This window comes from Phocoena phocoena, chromosome 8, assembly GCF_963924675.1.
Source record: "Phocoena phocoena chromosome 8, mPhoPho1.1, whole genome shotgun sequence".
Classification (NCBI taxonomy): Eukaryota; Metazoa; Chordata; class Mammalia; order Artiodactyla; family Phocoenidae; genus Phocoena; species Phocoena phocoena.
The window spans coordinates 103,883,176-103,901,277 of NC_089226.1; the positions used below are offsets into that span (position 1 = coordinate 103,883,176).

Consider the following 18,102-nt stretch of genomic DNA (forward strand, 5'->3'; position numbering starts at 1 on the left):
CTGGATTTTCCTACAGGAAAGGGGTCCAAAGATTAAGGGCTTGTCCAAACAGAAGCTTGAGCGAGGGGTGGGTGAGTACGTCAGGGGTCAGACAGAGATGAAAGTGGAACAGAGATACGCTTTCTGAAGGAACCATTTTTCTGTCACCCAGGTAAATAGGGTTAGAGATAGTGGCAGACAGGCAAACAGACCCCTTCCCTCCATCTCAGCTGTGCCACTGAATACAGGAAGGTTGATGTGGATGGACCCAACCTCTGCCAAAATACACAAGAGGTCATGATTGGGCCCCCAGAGACCCCCTTCTTAGACAGCCTTCTTCTCAGCTGTCTCTCCTCCTCCCACTCTACCCCTCTTGCTTCCACCCTTTTCCACGAGGAGTGAAGACCCCAAAGTTTGCTTCTTGGTGTCAAAGTTTATCTCCACCCCTCCTACGTGGCTTTCTACAATCAGGCCAATCCCTTTCCCCCAAATTTTAAGTGGTCTCATCCCCAGCCCCTCGCGTGACTTCACACACACCCTTACCCCACAGAATTCGATTTCAGATAAAATGTCCCCTAGCCCATTACCTTCCCCTTTGTTTGGGGGAAACAAAGGCACCCTTCAACCCCAGTAGAGAGTGACCATCCGTGCAGAAAAGAGCAAGAAGAAAGAGGGAGATGATAGGGCAAAGTGATATGATGTGGAGACAAAACTGACAAAGAAGAGAGACGAGAGAGAGCAGAAGGGGGACGTTGGTGGTGGGGGGTCGCAGAGGGCGCACAAAGTTGAGATAGACCACCAAGCCGGCAATGAGATAAAGAAACTAGCTGGTGCGGGGCGGTGGGGGGTATTTGGAGAGTTGAAGATGGAGAGACAGCGAGGAATCCTACCGCCGATGACGGGGAGGGGGTTGGAGGGGAGTGTGGACGGCCCGACGGAGTTAAGGGGTCTCTGGTAGGTGCCTGGATCGTGCAGAGGGTCCAGCACGGCCTCCTCGCTTCTCTGCTGCGTCCCCATCCTCCCCGCTGGAGGCAGGGGGGAGCCCTCCGGAGCGTGGCGGAGGCAGCCAGGCCCCGCCCGCCGCTGCCGCCGCCGCAGCAGCCGCCGGAGGATTCCTGTCCTAATATGGAGCTGGGATTCCCCCGGCCCCGCCCCCGCCCCCGGCCCGCGGGGAGACGAGGCTTGCACTCGAGCGGGGGGGTTGAGGGATATGGGGGTGGTGGCGGGGGGAGCCGCTGGCTCTGGGGGCTGGCAATGGGGGAAAGGATACCTTGGTGTAGACCCAGATCCTCACCAGGCCCTGGGACCCTGCCTCAGTTTCCCCCGTCAGTGGCTGAGGTTAATTAGTTGACAGAGAAACGAAGAGTCACTGCCGACTGCGGCGTTGGTGCAGGTGTTCCTATTCTTAGCTGTGGGAAAGTAGAACCAAGGCCAGATTCAGCTGGTTCCTCTCCCTCAGGACCCTTTTCCCACCCATCCTAGGGACTTAGAGCCCCACCGGCCCCCCCCCCCCTGCTAAATCAGCAAGGCCCGGCTTTGGAAAGGGGGGAGGAGGAGATTTGTTCTTTGAAAGTGACTAAGGGAATCCCGGATTGAGTAATCCCTAGAGAGAAACCCCAGCTGTGACCTATCCCACAGAGGCCAAGGAAGGTCCTTCTCCCCACCCCCATCGCCCCGCCTCAGACGAACTTGACCTTTGGCAAATAGGGAGGGGGGATTTGTGTACGACCCTGCTCCTCCCCTTTCCCTTATCTCTTCAGAAAAATCATTGTCAGAGCGAGCCCCTCTACAGACTCTCCTGCCAGGGGCTTCAGACCGCCCCAACCCTTGCCCTGTCCCTTCCCTCAGCTGAATACATTAGGATACCTGGGTCCCTGCACCCCCTTTCAGGCCTTCCTCTCGGCACAGCTGCCGCCAGCCGCGGCCCCCTCCGCAGCCTGCGTTCTCCCCCTCCCCCCGGCACCCCTCCCGCTCTCGTTCTACGTCATGGGATGACGTCGGAAGCTTGGGAGGGAGGAGGAGCGCGCCCCCCCAACCCCAGCCAGCAGCTCCCGCTGCAGCTTGCTTAGCCCAGCCTCCCGCCCCCCTTTCTCTAAAGCGAGCCCCCCACGCCTGACAGGAGCTATATAAGGCGGAACAAGGCAGGCGAGGGGGGCAGCGCAGCCGAGCGGAGCCCAGGAGAGGAGACAGAGAGAGAAAGAGCCTAAGCGACAGACGGGGAAGCAAGGAGGAAGCCACCGGTGCGTCGGGACAGGAACGCAGGTGTTCGGAGCGCCCGAGCTGGAGCTCCGCAGCCGCTAGTCATGTATCGCTCCACCAAGGGCGCCTCCAAGGCGCGCCGCGACCAGATCAACGCTGAGATCCGGAACCTCAAGGAGCTGCTGCCGCTGGCCGAAGCGGACAAGGTCCGGCTGTCCTACCTGCACATTATGAGTCTTGCCTGCATCTACACTCGCAAGGGCGTCTTCTTCGCTGGAGGTGAGCAAACTGGGGCGGAGACACGAGCTGGCGCGCGCCGGGTAGAGTGAAGCAGAGGGAACCCACTGGGACTGCCGCAGGTCTAGGGCAGCGTGTCGGCGAGCTGGGGTGAGAAGGAACTAGGAGAACTCAGGAATTCCCACTTTTCCGCCTGAGTTCTGTCCAAACCTCACCTTAGTTCTGAATGAGGATTAGAGAGCCTGGATAGTGTCCCTGGTGCCAGACTTATGGGAGGAGGAGAGCCAGGACAGAATGGCCCCAGTCCCCACCAGCGTAGAGGCGCTCCGGGGAGCCAGCGAAGGGAAGCCCGGGAAGTTACAGGGACGGAGCCGCCAAAGCCTGGGGAAGCACAGATGCTGTTCACGATACTGGAAGGGCTCTTCTGCCGCCGGTGGAGCGCTGACCGCGGTGCTGACAGCACCACCGGGTTGCAAGGCACTGCCCGCGGTGCTGAACGCTCGGTCGGCTTTGGAGCGCTGTCCGTGGTCCTGAAACACAGACCCGCCAAAGCCCCAGCCCCGACTTAGAAGTCGAAGGGCTCGCTGGCTGGAGAGATCCAGCAACAGGTTCCCCGGGCAAGAGCTGCGGGCAGCAGGTCAACAGGTGTGTGCAGAAGCAGGTCCATGAGAAATTCCTCAGAATTTTCTGAAACCCGGTCCATGTCTTTCTCACTTCTTCTTTGCTTCCCAGTCTTACTCCTGACTCACCCTGTCTTCTCACTCTGCAGGCACTCCTCTGGCGGGCCCCACAGGGCTCCTCTCAGCTCAAGAGCTTGAAGACATAGTGGCAGCACTACCTGGATTCCTGCTTGTGTTCACGGCGGAGGGGAAGCTGCTATATCTCTCTGAGAGTGTGAGCGAGCATCTGGGCCACTCCATGGTGAGTGCTGAGGATCCTTTCGGCTTGGACTGCAGCACGGATGGAAACACAATGAGTTTTCCACTTTTGAGAATCTGGGAATTACAGGGGAGGAAGTTATAGCCTACAAGATGCTATGTGCCAAGGATTGGCTCTTGCTGCCTTCATTAATGGTCATCTCTCCTTTACCTTTCTCCAGGTGGACCTGGTTGCCCAGGGTGACAGTATCTACGACATCATTGACCCAGCTGACCACCTAACTGTGCGCCAGCAACTCACCCTGCCCTCTGCTCTGGATAATGGTGAGAACTCCTTTCTCCTTGCCTCAATCCAATATGCCTCCTGCTGCCCTGCTCCTTCCCATTTGCCATCTCTCTCAGCCATTCACTCTCTTACCAGTTTTTCTCTTCACTCACCTAGATCGCCTCTTCCGCTGTCGCTTCAACACCTCCAAGTCCCTCAGGCGCCAGAGTGCAGGCAACAAACTGGTGCTTATTCGAGGCCGATTCCACGCTCACCCACCTGGGGCCTACTGGGCAGGAAATCCTGTGTTCACAGCTTTCTGTGCTCCACTGGAGACAAGACCCCGCCCTGGCCCTGGCCCTGGCCCTGGTCCTGGCCCTGCCTCACTTTTCTTGGCCATGTTCCAGAGCCATCACGCTAAGGACCTGGCCCTGCTGGACATCTCAGAGAGGTAAGCCCAGAGTGTTCAGACCCCAGGGAAAAGGCAGGTCAGAGGTGAGGGGACCCTAGATTCTGGAGTCAGGGACAGGGAGGATGGGATCTAAGGGTGCAGAAGACCTGGGAGGGAGTGAGATGCCTGGGTATCAAGCAGGGAAAACAGAAAGCTGACCTCATCCTTTCCACCTTCCCAGTGTCCTAATCTACCTGGGCTTTGAGCGCAGTGAACTGCTCTGTAAATCATGGTATGGACTGCTGCACCCTGAGGACTTGGGCCACGCTTCTGCTCAACACTACCGCCTGTGTGAGTGTCCAGAGAGGCTGAGGACAAGACAGGGAGTTGGGAAAGGGCATGGGAAACCTGACCAAGAAGGGCTGTGATCAAGACTGATGTCGGGGAGATGTCAGAGGCTAACAGCTTTGGATGCTATGGGGTGAACACTAGGGTAAGGAGTCAAGGTGAGAATAGAATCAGAACTGGGGGACTCTGAGTGGTGAGGTCAAAGTGGGGAGTTGAATGGTGCAGGTTAAGGTAGTCAGAAAAGAGGATGTCATGAATGCCCCAATTCAGTGGAGAGGTCAGAGAGTGGGGAGAATAGGTGGTGCTATCTGATGGGTGTCCTAACTCTGCATCTCTTCTTTCTCCTCAGTGGCTGAGAGTGGAGATATTCAAGCAGAGATGGTGGTGAGACTGCTGGCCAAGCCTGGAGGCTGGGCGTGGATTTATTGCCTTTTATATTCAGAAGGTCCGGAGGGTCCCATTACCGCCAATAACTACCCAATCAGGTGAGCTGCAAGCCAGGGGCCTGGGAGGCAGCTGAGGTGGACATGGAGGAGATACAAATCAGAGAACTTCTCTGGGAATGGACACCACACCCTTACCGGCTGCCTCTTCTCTCCTCTCCAGTGACACGGAAGCCTGGAGCCTCCGCCAGCAGTTAAACTCTGAAGAAACCCAGGCAGCCTATGTCCTGGGCACCCCGACCATGCTGCCCTCATTCCCGGAGAGCATCCTCTCACAGGAGCAATGCTCTGGTCCTAATCCACTCTTCACCATGGGGCCTCCCCGAAGCACCAATTTCCCCAGTGCTCCTGAGCTGGGTGCTGTCTCAACACCAGAAGAGCTTCCCCGACCCCCCAAAGAGCTTGGCTTCAGTTACCTGACATTCCCATCTGGCCCTGAGCCTTCTCTTCAAGCAGACCTGAGCAAGGATCTTGTGTGCACCCCACCCTACACGCCCCGCCAGCCGGGAGGCTGTGCCTTCCTCTTCAGCCTCCATGAGCCCTTCCAGACCCACTTGCCCACTCCGTCCAGCTCTCTCCAAGAACAGCTGACTCCGAGCACTGTGACCTTCTCTGATCAATTGACGCCCAGCAGTGCAACTTTCCCAGATCCACTGACTAGCCCACTACAAGGCCAACTGACCGAAACCTCAGCCAGAAGCTATGAAGATCCTTGCACCTCCACTTTCCCAGATCAGCTGCTTCCCAGCACTGCCACCTTCCCAGAGCCTCTGAACAGCCCTGCCCACGAGCAGGTGACTTCTCCAAGCACAGCGTTCCAAGCACACCTGAACAGCCCCAGCCAAACTTTCCCAGAGCAACTGAGCCCTAATCCCACCAAGACTTACTTCGCCCAGGAGGGATGCAGTTTTCTCTATGAGAAGTTGCCCCCAAGTCCTAGCAGCCCTGGTAATGGGGACTGCACACTCCTGGCCCTAGCCCAGCTCCGGGGCCCCCTCTCTGTGGACGTCCCCCTGGTGCCCGAAGGCCTGCTCACACCTGAGGCCTCTCCAGTCAAGCAGAGCTTCTTCCACTATTCGGAGAAGGAGCAGAATGAGATAGACCGTCTCATCCAGCAGATCAGCCAGTTGGCTCAGGGCATGGACAGGCCCTTCTCAGCAGAGGCTGGCACGGGTGGGCTAGAGCCACTTGGCGGGCTGGAGCCCCTGGACCCTAACCTTTCCCTGGCAGGAGCTGGCCCCCCTGTGCTCAGCCTGGACCTGAAACCCTGGAAATGCCAGGACCTGGATTTCCTGACTGACCCTGATATATTCCTGGAAGAGACGCCCGTGGAAGACATCTTCATGGATCTCTCTACCCCAGACCCCAATGGGGAATGGAGTTCAGAGGATCCTGAGGCAGCAGTCCCAGGAGGGGCCCCATCACCTCGCAACAACCTGTCCCCAGAAGATAGCAGCTTCCTGGAGGACCTGGCCACATACGAAACCGCCTTTGAGACAGGTGTCTCAGCATTCCCCTATGATGGGTTTACTGATGAGTTGCATCAACTCCAGAGCCAAGTTCAAGACAGCTTCCATGAAGGTGAGTTGAGCCAAAATGTTCAAGAACTCAAGTTCCTCTCCTGCCAGTGAGATGCTGGGTGGAGTTAGACGAGTAAACTGCCCTCTCTGTTCCTCAGTTTCACTAATAGGATAAGATCACCTGCTGCGTAGGATAGCGGTTCGGATAAGAACTAATGAAAACAATATGGAAGTTCTGGACAAGTAGGCCCTGGGGGGCAGAGATTAGGAGTGTGGGATAAGATGCAAGAGAATCTTGGGTAATGGTTTGTGCTTCTTAACTCTACGAGGGACCTAGATCAGCCATCCCCACCCCATTTTACAGATGAAGACCATCAAGATCCCAAAGTTAAAGAAACTCCCCTGAGGTTATACAACAAACTGATGGAAGAGGGATTAGAGCTCTATCTCAGTATTCTTTGTCCCCCAAAGGGAATACAGATTGAGAGTTTACAGGAGTTTGGGAAAGAGAGTGGGACTCAGCCCCTGGCCCCGACAGAGTGTCCCTGCTATGGCTCCATCCTTTCCAAAACCACAGACATAATTTCACTTCATTCATCCAAACTACTCCCCTATCTTCTGAGCCTCTGGTGATCATTCAGTCATTGGACCAGCGTACTGGAAGCCCATACTATGTGCCAACAGTGCACCACATCCTCAGCCTATCTTTCCTAATAGGCCTAACTGACTGTTGTCTCTCTCTCTCTCTCTGCAGATGGAAGTGGAGGGGAACCAACGTTTTGAATAAGTCTGTGACTTAACGTCGTCAAGTATGGCATATTGTCATCAAGACATGGAGCCGCTCTCCACCACCCCGGGATTGTTGGGGGGATTCTGGGGGCCAGAGGGGGATAGATCCGATTCCCCAGGCCCTGCAGGATTTGGGGGGGGGAGGTGGGAGGGCAAGGGAGGGGAGCTTCTTTTTAAAATTTAGAGACATCAAGCAATCCCAGTTTCCATTTCAATCTGTATTCACTCGTAGTGAGTTTCCTTGAATGGGATTTCAAGCGGAGAATGGGGGAGTCTCACTTCCCCCGCCCCGCGCTGCCCCATGGGCCTGGGCCAGTTCTCCACTCCTGGGGGCCAAGCCACCCCTGGGCCTTGGTGGGGGAAAGGCAGTGCCCACCTGGGCCAGCCTGTGCCCTGAGGGGCTCTTGACACCCACGTAGAATTCTCTACACACCAGTAACGGGATTTCAATTCCGATGGACTCTGCCGCCCTGGCGGCCCTTCTTGTGACTTTTGCGCCCCGCGCCTGGGGTGGGGGGCGCGAAGAGACGCTACGTTCCTTTCCGATGGAGGAAGGCAGACCTGCCGCCGTCACACGTGTGCTTGCACGAGTGCGTGTACCTGGTGCGGGACTCACCCGGCTGCCCAACTGCCTGGGACTACCCAGGTGGTCACCTCGTGGTGCTGCGGTGACTTTGTAGCCAACTTTATAATAAAGTCCAGTTTGCCTTTTTGGTACACCTGGTGTCATGCACTTCTGTGAAAAGGGAAGGGTGGTGACCTGAGAAGGTTGAGAGGTCCCAACGGGAGCCTGGAGGTTAGGAGGTAAACTCTGGACCTGCTGACAGCCCTGGCATTTCTTCATTCACTCATGCACTCATTCATTCATTCACTCAACACCTGAGTGTTCTGTGTGTGGCCCACCCTGTTCTAGAAGCTGAGAGTTTGGAGCTGAAACAGATGCTACGTCTTGGCGTCAAGATGCTTTGGCATCCAATGCTAAAGGGTACTGGAGTCTCCTCTCTGCTCCGGGCTTGCAGTGCTTCCAGTGTGGGAAGGAGCAGAAGTGTCTGGGGATGGGTAGGGGATTCAGCTTGGCATTTTCCTGGACATGAGTTTGGAGTTTCAGAACATGAGTTTCTTTCTTCAGCCTGGCCCTACAGGCAAGCAGCTTCCCTGGATTTAGGGTCCTGGATCTCTCACTGGAAATGATAACCACCTCTTCTATCCCTGAATGGGGCTTTCAGCAGACAAACAATTTTATATCACTTAGTCACTGCAATAAAGCCTCTGGACAGGTGTATAAGCACCATTTCACTGGTGGAGAAACTGAGGATCACAAGTAAAAAGTGATTTTTTTACCCCCACAGTTAGTGAGAGCCACAGGTGGGCAATACACCCACGTCATCTGCATCCAAGCCCTGGCCTGTCTCCTCTGCCAGATTCCCCAAGAAGGGCAGGCTTGGGCTGGAGCAGGGGCCTCCTCCCCTCCCAGTCCGCAAACTAGAGCAGACCCCAAACTTCTGAGCAGAATATAACTTAGTGGATCAAGAGGAAAAGTTTCCCAAAACACTGTCTTCCTCTAAGCTTGAGGGCCAAAAGCCACAGGATATGGTGGGGGCAGAAATGAAAAGTAGGAGCCAGAAAGACCTGGATTCAAATTCCACCTCCACTGACTATCTGCCGAGTAGGACATGAGCCTCAGTTTCTTCACAGGTAAAATGGGGCTGAAAGAAACGGCCCTGACCTCCCAAAGATGCTGCTAGGACTTGATGGGGCCTCTTATAAGCTGAGGAGCACAGAAAGGACTTAAGTTATTAAACTGAATTGGAAAGCAATGGTGACCACAAAGGCTTACAAGTTTCTTTCTCAAGGTGGGGAAGGAAACTCCAGGCCCCAGTCTCCCCCACCCCAGCCCACTGAAATACGGGGGCTGGATTCCAGGAGCTGAGAGCACAACACTGAGAATTCCCTAAACCTCCTCTCATTCCAAATCCTCCAGTTCTGAGGCCATGCCCTTCAGAGGTCCTATGGGAAGGCATTCCAGGGACCTGTCACCTTTTTTCCACCTTGGATACATCCTTGGGTGAAACAGGAAGGTGCAGTGTTACCTTCTGCCTTCCTGTGCATCCATTCTCCAACTTGAACAAAAGAACTGGACTGGAAGCCCCAAAAGGACCCTGTCTCAGCTCCACCCCCCACTGGTGCCGATCACACGGCCAAACACACGGCAGGCACGCTAGAAACATTTTATCGAGAGGACCACTTCTGAAGGTCAGCCTAATAAGGACCTGAGCAGGAAGTTAGCAATTTCTACCACAAGAATTCTGTGCCTAAGTTCCCCAGAGGGCCAAGCATTGTATCTTTCAGCTTTGAACCTTAAGTGACCATAAGCTCAAGACACATGTTGGAGTCCCATCTACAAACCACCCCTGGTATGTTAACTAAACTTACTGTGGCAATCACTTTGAAATATATACACATATCGAATCATTATGTCGTATACCTTAAACTTATACAGTGTTATATGTCAATTATGTCTCAAAAACTGGGAAAAATTGTTCATTTTCTAGTAAAACTGTTCATCAACTGAAAAAAAAAAACCTAAAACCTCCCTGGTGGTCATCAAAAACAAGGAAAGTCTGAGAAGCTGTGACAGCCAAGAGGAGCCTAAGGAAACATGATGACAAAATGTAACGTGTTCTAGATAGGATCCTGAAACAGAAAATAGACATAGGTTAAAAATGAAAGGAACCCAGGAATTCCCTGGCCCTCCAGTGGTTAGGACTCTGTTCTTCCACTGCAGGGGGCACGGGTTCGATCCCTGGTCTGGAAACTAAGATCCCTGGCGTGGCCAAAAAAATAAAATAAAATAAAAAACTAAGGAAACCTGAATAAAGTGTGGACTTTAGTTAATAATAATGTATCGATATTTGTTCATTAATGTGACCAATGTGCCATGTAAGTGTATGATGTTAATAATAGGGGAAATAATAGGTGTGGAGTATATGGAAACTAGTATTTTCATAACATTTCTGTAAATCTAAATATATTCTGAAATAAAAAGTTTCTTTAACAAGTAAAACTAAATAAATGAACATTTAAAAAAATTTTAAATGTGAGCAAAAAAATGAACACCTCACTGGTGTTTGGTGGTGGCGGTAGGTGATAGTAGAGTGCGTTTTGATGAGAAGGCATCTCAACATTCAGAATGAGAGATCCCGGCAGCCAAGTTCAAAAGAGCCGATGGCTCTACCTGCTGGACAGAGAGGGATCTGCTTCTGTTCCTCTCGCTGGCAAGGTCCCTGTGGCCCAGAGCGTCATACCTTAGCACCGGTGGATAAACGGAGGCCAGCGGGGAGGAAAGGACTTGTCCGATGGCACTACCAGAGTCGCTGCAGAAGCCAGATCTGACCCTCAGCCAGTTCCCTTCCCACGGATTCCAGACTCTGCCCTGGGAGCAGAATGTAGGAGAAAGAGCACAAGTTTTGGGGTCATAAAGACTGACCCCAAGGGCTGGCTCTGCAGCCTTATTTTTTTTATGTGGGAAATATTCACAATAACTACATGTGCCAAGAACTTTTCTGGGTGCTGGGGATGCAGCAGTGAACAAGACAGACAAGATCTGGGCTCACAGAGCTTACATTCTAGTTGTGGGGAGATGTAACAAAAAGTAAGTAACGTCTCAAAGGAGCATACAGAATGTGCAGTAAGGGACAGAGCCAGGCTGCTACGGTAGAGAACCACAGCTCTGGTTCAGAGGGTCCTAACGTAGAGTGGGGTGACAGGAAGCCCTTTCCTAGAAGGTAACATTGAGCTAAGATATCAAAGACAAGGAACAGGAGTAAGACTGTTCCAGGCCAAAGGAAAGCAAGAGTAGAGGTATTTAAATGGGAAAGGCTTTGACCTGTTTAAGGACTAGCAAGGAAATCAGTGTGGCTGGATCAAGGCCAGCGAGAGGAATAGTGGTTGGAGAGGAGGGAAAAGATTACTCAGGGCCTTACACCGCAATAAGAAACTTAGATTTTATTTCACATGCGATAGGAATTGATTAAGGAGATTTAAGCAGGGGAATGACATGATTTAATTCACATGTTTAAGCCATCCCTCTGACAGTGTGTGGAGAAAGGATTAGTAGAGGCAGGAGTGGAAGCCGAGAGACCAGCTGGGCTCCTGCCGTGGTCCAGGCAACAGGGGATGAGAGCTTTCACCAGGCACAGATGGGGGTAAGTGACTGGATTGGGGATACTTTGGAGACAGAACTAACATGATTTGCTAATGTGTTTAGAGGGGGGTGAAGAAAAGAGAGGAGTCTTGTGTCTCTGACTTTAGTAACCGGGTGAAGAGTTGCTGTGTATTTAGCCTGGGATGAGATGAATATCAGGACTTTTGTAGTCTCCTCTCATGCCTGGCAGGACTAACTGAAAACCTCTCTGGATGAGGGCATATCCATCTTAGGCCTCAAGCAGCTTCCATAAATAACGTGTCACAGGCATTGAGCAGGACACAGTCAATGATAACCAGACACACAAAGAAGCAAGACAATACGGGCAGGAACTAGCAAAACAGATATACACAGTGTGCATATCGGAGGGGTCAGTTACTGACTTTAAAACAACTATACGTTTTCATGTTTAAAGCAGTTAATTACCAAGTCAAGAACATCTACAGGGAACATGGGGAATTCCCTGGCAGTCCAGTGGTCAGGACTCAGTGCTTTCACTGCCGAGGGCCCGGGTTCAATGCCCGGTTTCACTAAGATCCCGCAAGCCGTGTGGCGTGGCCAAAAAGATGAAAAACAAACAAACAAAAAAACACTTTAAAAAATTAAGTAACTCACTAAAAAAAAAATGGTACAAATGAACTTATTGACAAAACAGAAATAGAGTCACAGATATAGAAAACAAACTAAGGGTTACCAAGGGGGAAAGGGAGGGGGATAAACTGGGTGATTGGGATTGACATATACACACTACTATATATAAAATAGATAACTAATAAGGACCTGCTGTATAGCACAGGGAACTCTGCTCAATACTCTGTAATGGCCTATATGGGAACAGAATCTAAAATAGAGTGGACATATGTATGTGTATAACTGATCCACTTTGCTGTACAGAAGAAACTAACACAACATTGTAAATCAACGCTACTCCAATAAAAATTAATTAAAAAAAATAAAGTCCACAAGGCAAGTATAAAAATAAATAAATAAATAAGAACTGATTCAAATATGCAAAGTTTAAAAAAAAAAGGAACATCTACAGGGAACATGAAATGAAAACAGTGATAAGCAGACTTGAAAAAGAACCAATAGATTTTCTAGAAATACGATAAAAAAGATGAAAACTGAAATTAAAAATTCAATTGGAAAACAATTGGAAATGGAAAATCGGAACCCATATTAAGGGTTTTTTTTGGGGGGGGGCAAAAAATTATAAAACAATGTGCTGAGTGGCCTGTTTGTACATTGTCTGAAAACCATGTGGGTATCTTAATATATCACAGGCTACTATAATCTATACTAGGCCAAGTTTTAGGAAAAGTACACAATCCAAAATATTATTTTCTATGTCAGTTATTTGAGCAAAATAAAATCACCCTATTGATATAATGAACACATGTAATTAAAAATCATTATTTGAAATAAAAATTGGTGGCATATACTGCATATGGAGTATAATTATGTCATACACAGTGCCAGAAACTCAGGACCAGTCTCCCCATCGAGACATCAGCCAGATTTCAAATCTGCATGGGGATGAATGCTAAACTCAAAACCTCTGAGGGGCAGAACTGAATTTCCCCAGATTTTCAGAGCTGAAGAAAGTCAAGTGCAGAAGCAATTCAATGGAAGAAGAATAACGTCTTCAACAAATGCTACTAGGGTAATTAGACGTCCGTGGCGGGGGAGAAAAGAATTTCAAGCTAAGCCTCATACTTTATACAAAAATTAACTCAAAATGGGTCACAGACTTAAATGTAAAACATAACTATACTGTGGATATGGTTTAAGAGGACATGGTGCTTAAGAAGACATAGCTAATTTCAAACTTCTTCAAATTTAAGATTGGCACTATATGCCCATGATGTGCTTACAAGCAAACCAGGATATCTAGATTGCTCCTTAGTTACACCCAAGTAGCCATGTATAAGGATTTTAGCTTCATCTTCTTTCCTTTTCACTTTTGATACAAAGTCCCTGCTAGAAGGCTTGGAAGCAGACTCATATTTTCTATGCAAATATCTATGCAAATTTTTGCCTGGAAATGCCAAAGTTGAAAATAACAAGAAATAGTTTCTTAAAAGGTTCGGTGAAGTCACACACACATAAAGAGTCAGCTGATGGGCTACCCTGGTGGCACAGTGGTTGATAGTCCACCTGCCGATGCAGGGGACATGGGTTCGTGCCCCAGTCCGAGAAGATCCCACATGCCGCGGAGCGGCTGGGCCCGTGAGCCATGGCCGCTGAGCCTGTGCGTCTGGAGCCTGTGCTCCGCAACGGGAGAGGCCACAACAGTGAGAGGCCCGCGTACTGCCAAAAAAAAAAAAAAGAGTCAGCTGATTCTCACAAGGCAAGTAAAGCCATTTAGGCACAGGATAAGAACTCCTTAAGAAAACACAAACTGCCTTATGAAAATGCAAGGCCAACCTTCACGATTGTTTTGCAAGTTGAAATATACCTCTGAGACTTCATTCCAGCTTTGCTGCAGGCCAGTGACTAAGATTATCTACAGAATAGATGAAAAAAGCAATGTAATCATCGTTTAGTTGGAAGACGTCTGACACAGTGCTGTAACTGAGCACACCCAAATAGTCCAGGGGAAGAAGTAGCCACACGACAGTTAGAAATCATCTACTCCTCTCACTATGGAGCTGTGGCAGAAGTACAACAAAAATTGAAAAATATAAAAGGTGCAGTATGGAAGTCACTAATATCATCAGAAATAGGGGGTGACAGCAGACCTCATTCACATCACTAAAATAGGAAACTTGGAATAACATGCAACAATATATACATTTTTCAAAAAGAAATGGCCATGGCTTTTTTTCTTAAAACCTAGGTTGAATTGAACCTATACATAATATATATATTGAGAGTGAGAGTCAACAAGATCTTAACTTCTTTGTACTATTGTTATAAAAAAGTAAAACTTCAGAATGATTTTTTATAATCCTTTGAGAAGACTGCATGTAAGAGCACCAGGAGAGTAAGTGTTACATCTCCCATTCCTAGAAGAACAGTGGTCCATGAGATTATTTATGAGGATTAGGAAAGTTAGACCCACTCAAATATGATGCACTATTTAAGATTTATTATTCTTGAATAAGCAGTCCTTCCTCTAAAATGCAAGTGCCCCAATAGGATTAAATGCATGATTGTTGTTAAAAATTCATGTGAATTCAGCAAATTAAATGCTTTCCCTAAGGCCAACTGAGTTTCCATCAAACATACAAGGAGATTATATCTAGCTAAGGAGGAGGAAAGTATGTGCCAGGCTGGATAACCAAGCTGGGGAAATGCTAGGATTCTGGAAGCTACTTGAGAACGCAAATGGAAGAGTAACATTTGGTCCTTCCAAACACTGTACATGTCTGAGTTTTCTGACTCTTTTTTCTACCAGTAGCAACTTCAAGCTCCCTCTGAAAAACTACTACTAAGACTGTAAATGAAGCAGAAATTTTTTGCTGTCTAAAAACTAACCAAGATATAGCAGAATAGGTATAGTTTTTAAAGAAAGACTACTGATCTCCATGGTCCATGTAAAGTGGCGCATCCCTAGCCATGACCTCAAACGAACCGTATTTTTTCTTTGCCTCACCTCATCACTCTCCTTTCTTCTGTTTTCTATTTCTATCTCACCTCTCCCCACCTTGGTATTCAGAGTTTTGGTCCAAAAACCAGCAACACTGACATCACCTTGGGAGCTTGTTAGAAATTCAAAATCGTGAGTCTCTCCTCAGATATTAAATTAAATTCTGCATTTTAACAAATTTCCCCAGGTGATTCATAAATAAAGTTGCTTATCAAATAAAAAAAAAAGGGGGGGCTGCCCTGGTGGCACAGTGGTTGAGAGTCCGCCTGCCGATGCAGGTGACACGGGTTCGTGCCCGGTCCGGGAGGATCCCACATGCCGTGGAGCGGCTGGGTCCGTGAGCCATGGCCGCTGAGCCTGTGCGTCCAGAGCCTGTGCTCCACAACGGGAGAGGCCACAACAGTGAGAGGCCCGCGTACCACAAAAATAAATAAATAAATAAAAGAAGACATAGCTATAATAAAGTTTTCATGATGTGGACAGAGAGCTAAAAATAAGCCATGAATATAACATTTTAGGAAAAAACATAGGAGAAAATCTTAGGTACCAAGGGTTGGGTGAAGATTTGTTAGGCGTGACACCAAAAGCATGATCCATAGAAGAAAATAATTGATAAATTGGACTTTACTGAGATTGAAAACTTTTGCACTGTGAAAGATCTTGTTAAGAGGATGAAAAAACAAGCTACACAATGGGAGAAAATATTTGCAGACCACATACCTGACAAAGAGCTCCTATCTAAAACTCTCAAAACACAGCAGTTAAAGAAAAACACAACAATTCATTAGAAAATGGACAAAAGGGGGCTTCCCTGGTGGCGGCGCAGTGGTTGAGAGTCTGCCTGCCGATGCAGGGAACACGGGTTCGTGCCCCGGTCTGGGAAGATCCCACATGCCGCAGAGCGGCTGAGCCTGCGCGTCCGGAGCCTGTGCTCCGCAACAGTGAGAGGCCCGCGTACCACAAAAGAAAAAAAAAAAAAAAAAAAAGAAAATGGACAAAAGGGAATTCCCTGGCGGTCCAGTGGTTAGGACTTGGCACTTTCACTGGGCCCACTGCCAAGGGCCCAGGTTCAACCCCTGGTTGGGGAACTAAGATCCCACAAGCCACATAGTGCAGCCAAAAAAAAAAAAAAAAAGAAAGAAAGAAAAGAAAATGGACCAAAAAATGGAGACAATTCACCAAAGAACATAGATCTATAGCAAATAAGCACATGAAAAGATTTTCAACAACCCTAGACATTATGGAAACACAAATTAAGACACAACAAGCTATCACAACCCACCTATTAGAACAACGAAAATAATAACAACATCAAGTTCTGAAGAGGCTGCAGAGAAACTGGATCATTCGTGTATTGCTGGGGCAGTGTAAGTAATGTACAGTTACTCTGGAAAATAATTTTGAGGTTTCTTAAACAACTGAAAACACACTTACTCTATGACCCAGCAATTGCACTCCTGGGCATTTATCCCAGAGGAATGAAAATTACATCTTTCAAGAATAACCCCTTTGGGCTTCCCTGGTGGCGCAGTGGTTGAGAATCTGCCTGCCAATGCAGGGGACACGGGTTCGAGCCCTGGTCTGGGAAGATCCCACATGCCGCAGAGCAACTGGACCTGTGAGCCACAATTACTGAGCCTGCGCGTCTGGAGCCTGTGCTCCGCAGCAAGAGAGGCCGCGACAGTGAGAGGCCAGCGCACCGCGATGAAGGGTGGCCCCCGCTTGCCACAACTAGAGAAAGCCCTCACACAGAAACGAAGACCCAACACAGCCATAAATAAATAAATAAAAATATTAAAAAAAAAAAAGAAACAAAGCAGTATCTGATCTGGCTTAATGGTACAGTAAATACATTTAAAAAAAAAAAAAAAAGAATAACCCCTTTATTTGTAATAGCCAAAAAGTGGAAACAACTAAATGCCCTTCAAGAGATAAATGATTAAACAAATTGTGGTACATCCATACCTTGGAATACTATTCAGCAATTAAAAAGGAACAGACTATTAATACACACAACAACTTGGATGGATCTCAAAGGCATTAGACTGGGTGAGAAAAGAAAACAACCTCAAAAGGAAATATACTGTATGAGTTCACTCATGTAACATTCTAGAAATGAGGACAAAGACCTCCCTATAATAGAGGTAGAGAACAGAAAAGTGGTTGCTGGGGATTAGGATAGTAGGAGAGAGGTGGGTGGGTGCAACTATAAAGGAGAGAAGGTAACCAAGATGGGAGCTGTGGGGATTAGGAAGACCTAATCTTGGAAGTGACATGCCAGCACTTCTGCCAGTCTTGGTGACATAGACTAACCCCAGCACAATGTGGGGGAGTGTTAATTACTAGGAGGTAGGGTTCGAGAGCCATTTTGGAAGGTGGCTACTACACCAACTAATTCTGCTACAAGAACATCTAAAACATAATAGGAAAAGGTGGAAAGGATGTAAAAAAAAAAGATATATTGTGCTGACTCTAAACAAAAGAGAGATTGGTGTAGGTATATTTAATAATAGACACAACAGACTTTGAGACAAAAAACATTACAAGCAAAGAGTAAATGGGAGATGAAAAGTATAGACAGTCTGTTTAGACAATTTTAACTGTCACGGTGAAAGAAAACAGAGAAATGGGGGCTTCCCTGGTGGCGCAGTGGTTGAGAGTCCACCTGCCGATGCAGGGGACACGGGTTCGTGCCCCGGTGTTCGCAAGAGAATTGCTTGTTCTTGAATGATACTAGAGTATGTGTGTGCGTGTGTGATTGTTGTTTTTCTGTTTTTTTGTTTTTGGGTTTTTTTTGTTTTTGCTATTGAGTTGTATGAGTTCTTCATATACTATGGATATCAACTCCTTATCAGGTATACGATTTATAAACATTTTTCTCCTATCCTGTACATTGCCTTTTCATTTTGTTGATGGTTTCCTTTGCTGTGCAGAAGCTTTTTAGTTTGATGTAGTCCCATTGTTTATTTTTGCTTTTTTGCCTTTGCTTTTGCAGTCAAATAAAAAAACTCACTGCCAAGACCAATGTCAAGGAGTCTGTTTTCTTCTAGGAGTTTTATGGTTTCAGGTCTTATGCTTAAGTCTTTAACCTATTTTGAGTTAATTTTTAAAGTTTCATTCTCTTGCACGTGGTTGTCCACTTTTCTCAACACCATTTATTGAAGGGACTGTCCTTTCCCCATTGTATATTCTTGGATCCTTTGTCATAAATTAACTGGCCATATATGCAGTTCTTTCTTCAACCTTTTGAGATAAGC

At 48.4% G+C, this 18,102-nt stretch overlaps 1 protein-coding gene across 1 annotated transcript; it reads left to right on the forward strand.

The window, feature by feature from the left end:
• The first annotated feature begins 2,282 nt into the window (after nt 1-2,282).
• Nucleotides 2,283-7,043, forward strand: NPAS4 (neuronal PAS domain protein 4). Its single transcript, XM_065882559.1, has 8 exons — nt 2,283-2,457; nt 3,185-3,336; nt 3,515-3,617; nt 3,736-4,009; nt 4,191-4,300; nt 4,647-4,782; nt 4,904-6,321; nt 7,015-7,043. Exons 1-8 carry the CDS (start codon nt 2,283-2,285, stop codon nt 7,041-7,043), a joined length of 2,397 nt encoding a protein of 798 aa, XP_065738631.1.
• The last annotated feature ends 11,059 nt before the right edge of the window (nt 7,044-18,102 follow it).

Excerpts from the sequence above, each read along its gene's own strand:
- NPAS4 (XM_065882559.1), top strand. The coding sequence starts at position 2,283 with ATGTATCGCTCCACCAAGGGCGCCTCCAAGGCGCGCCGCGACCAGATC. Across the intron at positions 3,618-3,735 it reads GCCCTCTGCTCTGGATAATG|ATCGCCTCTTCCGCTGTCGC; the intron begins GTGAGAACTCCT and ends TCACTCACCTAG. Across the intron at positions 4,010-4,190 it reads CTGCTGGACATCTCAGAGAG|TGTCCTAATCTACCTGGGCT; the intron begins GTAAGCCCAGAG and ends CCACCTTCCCAG.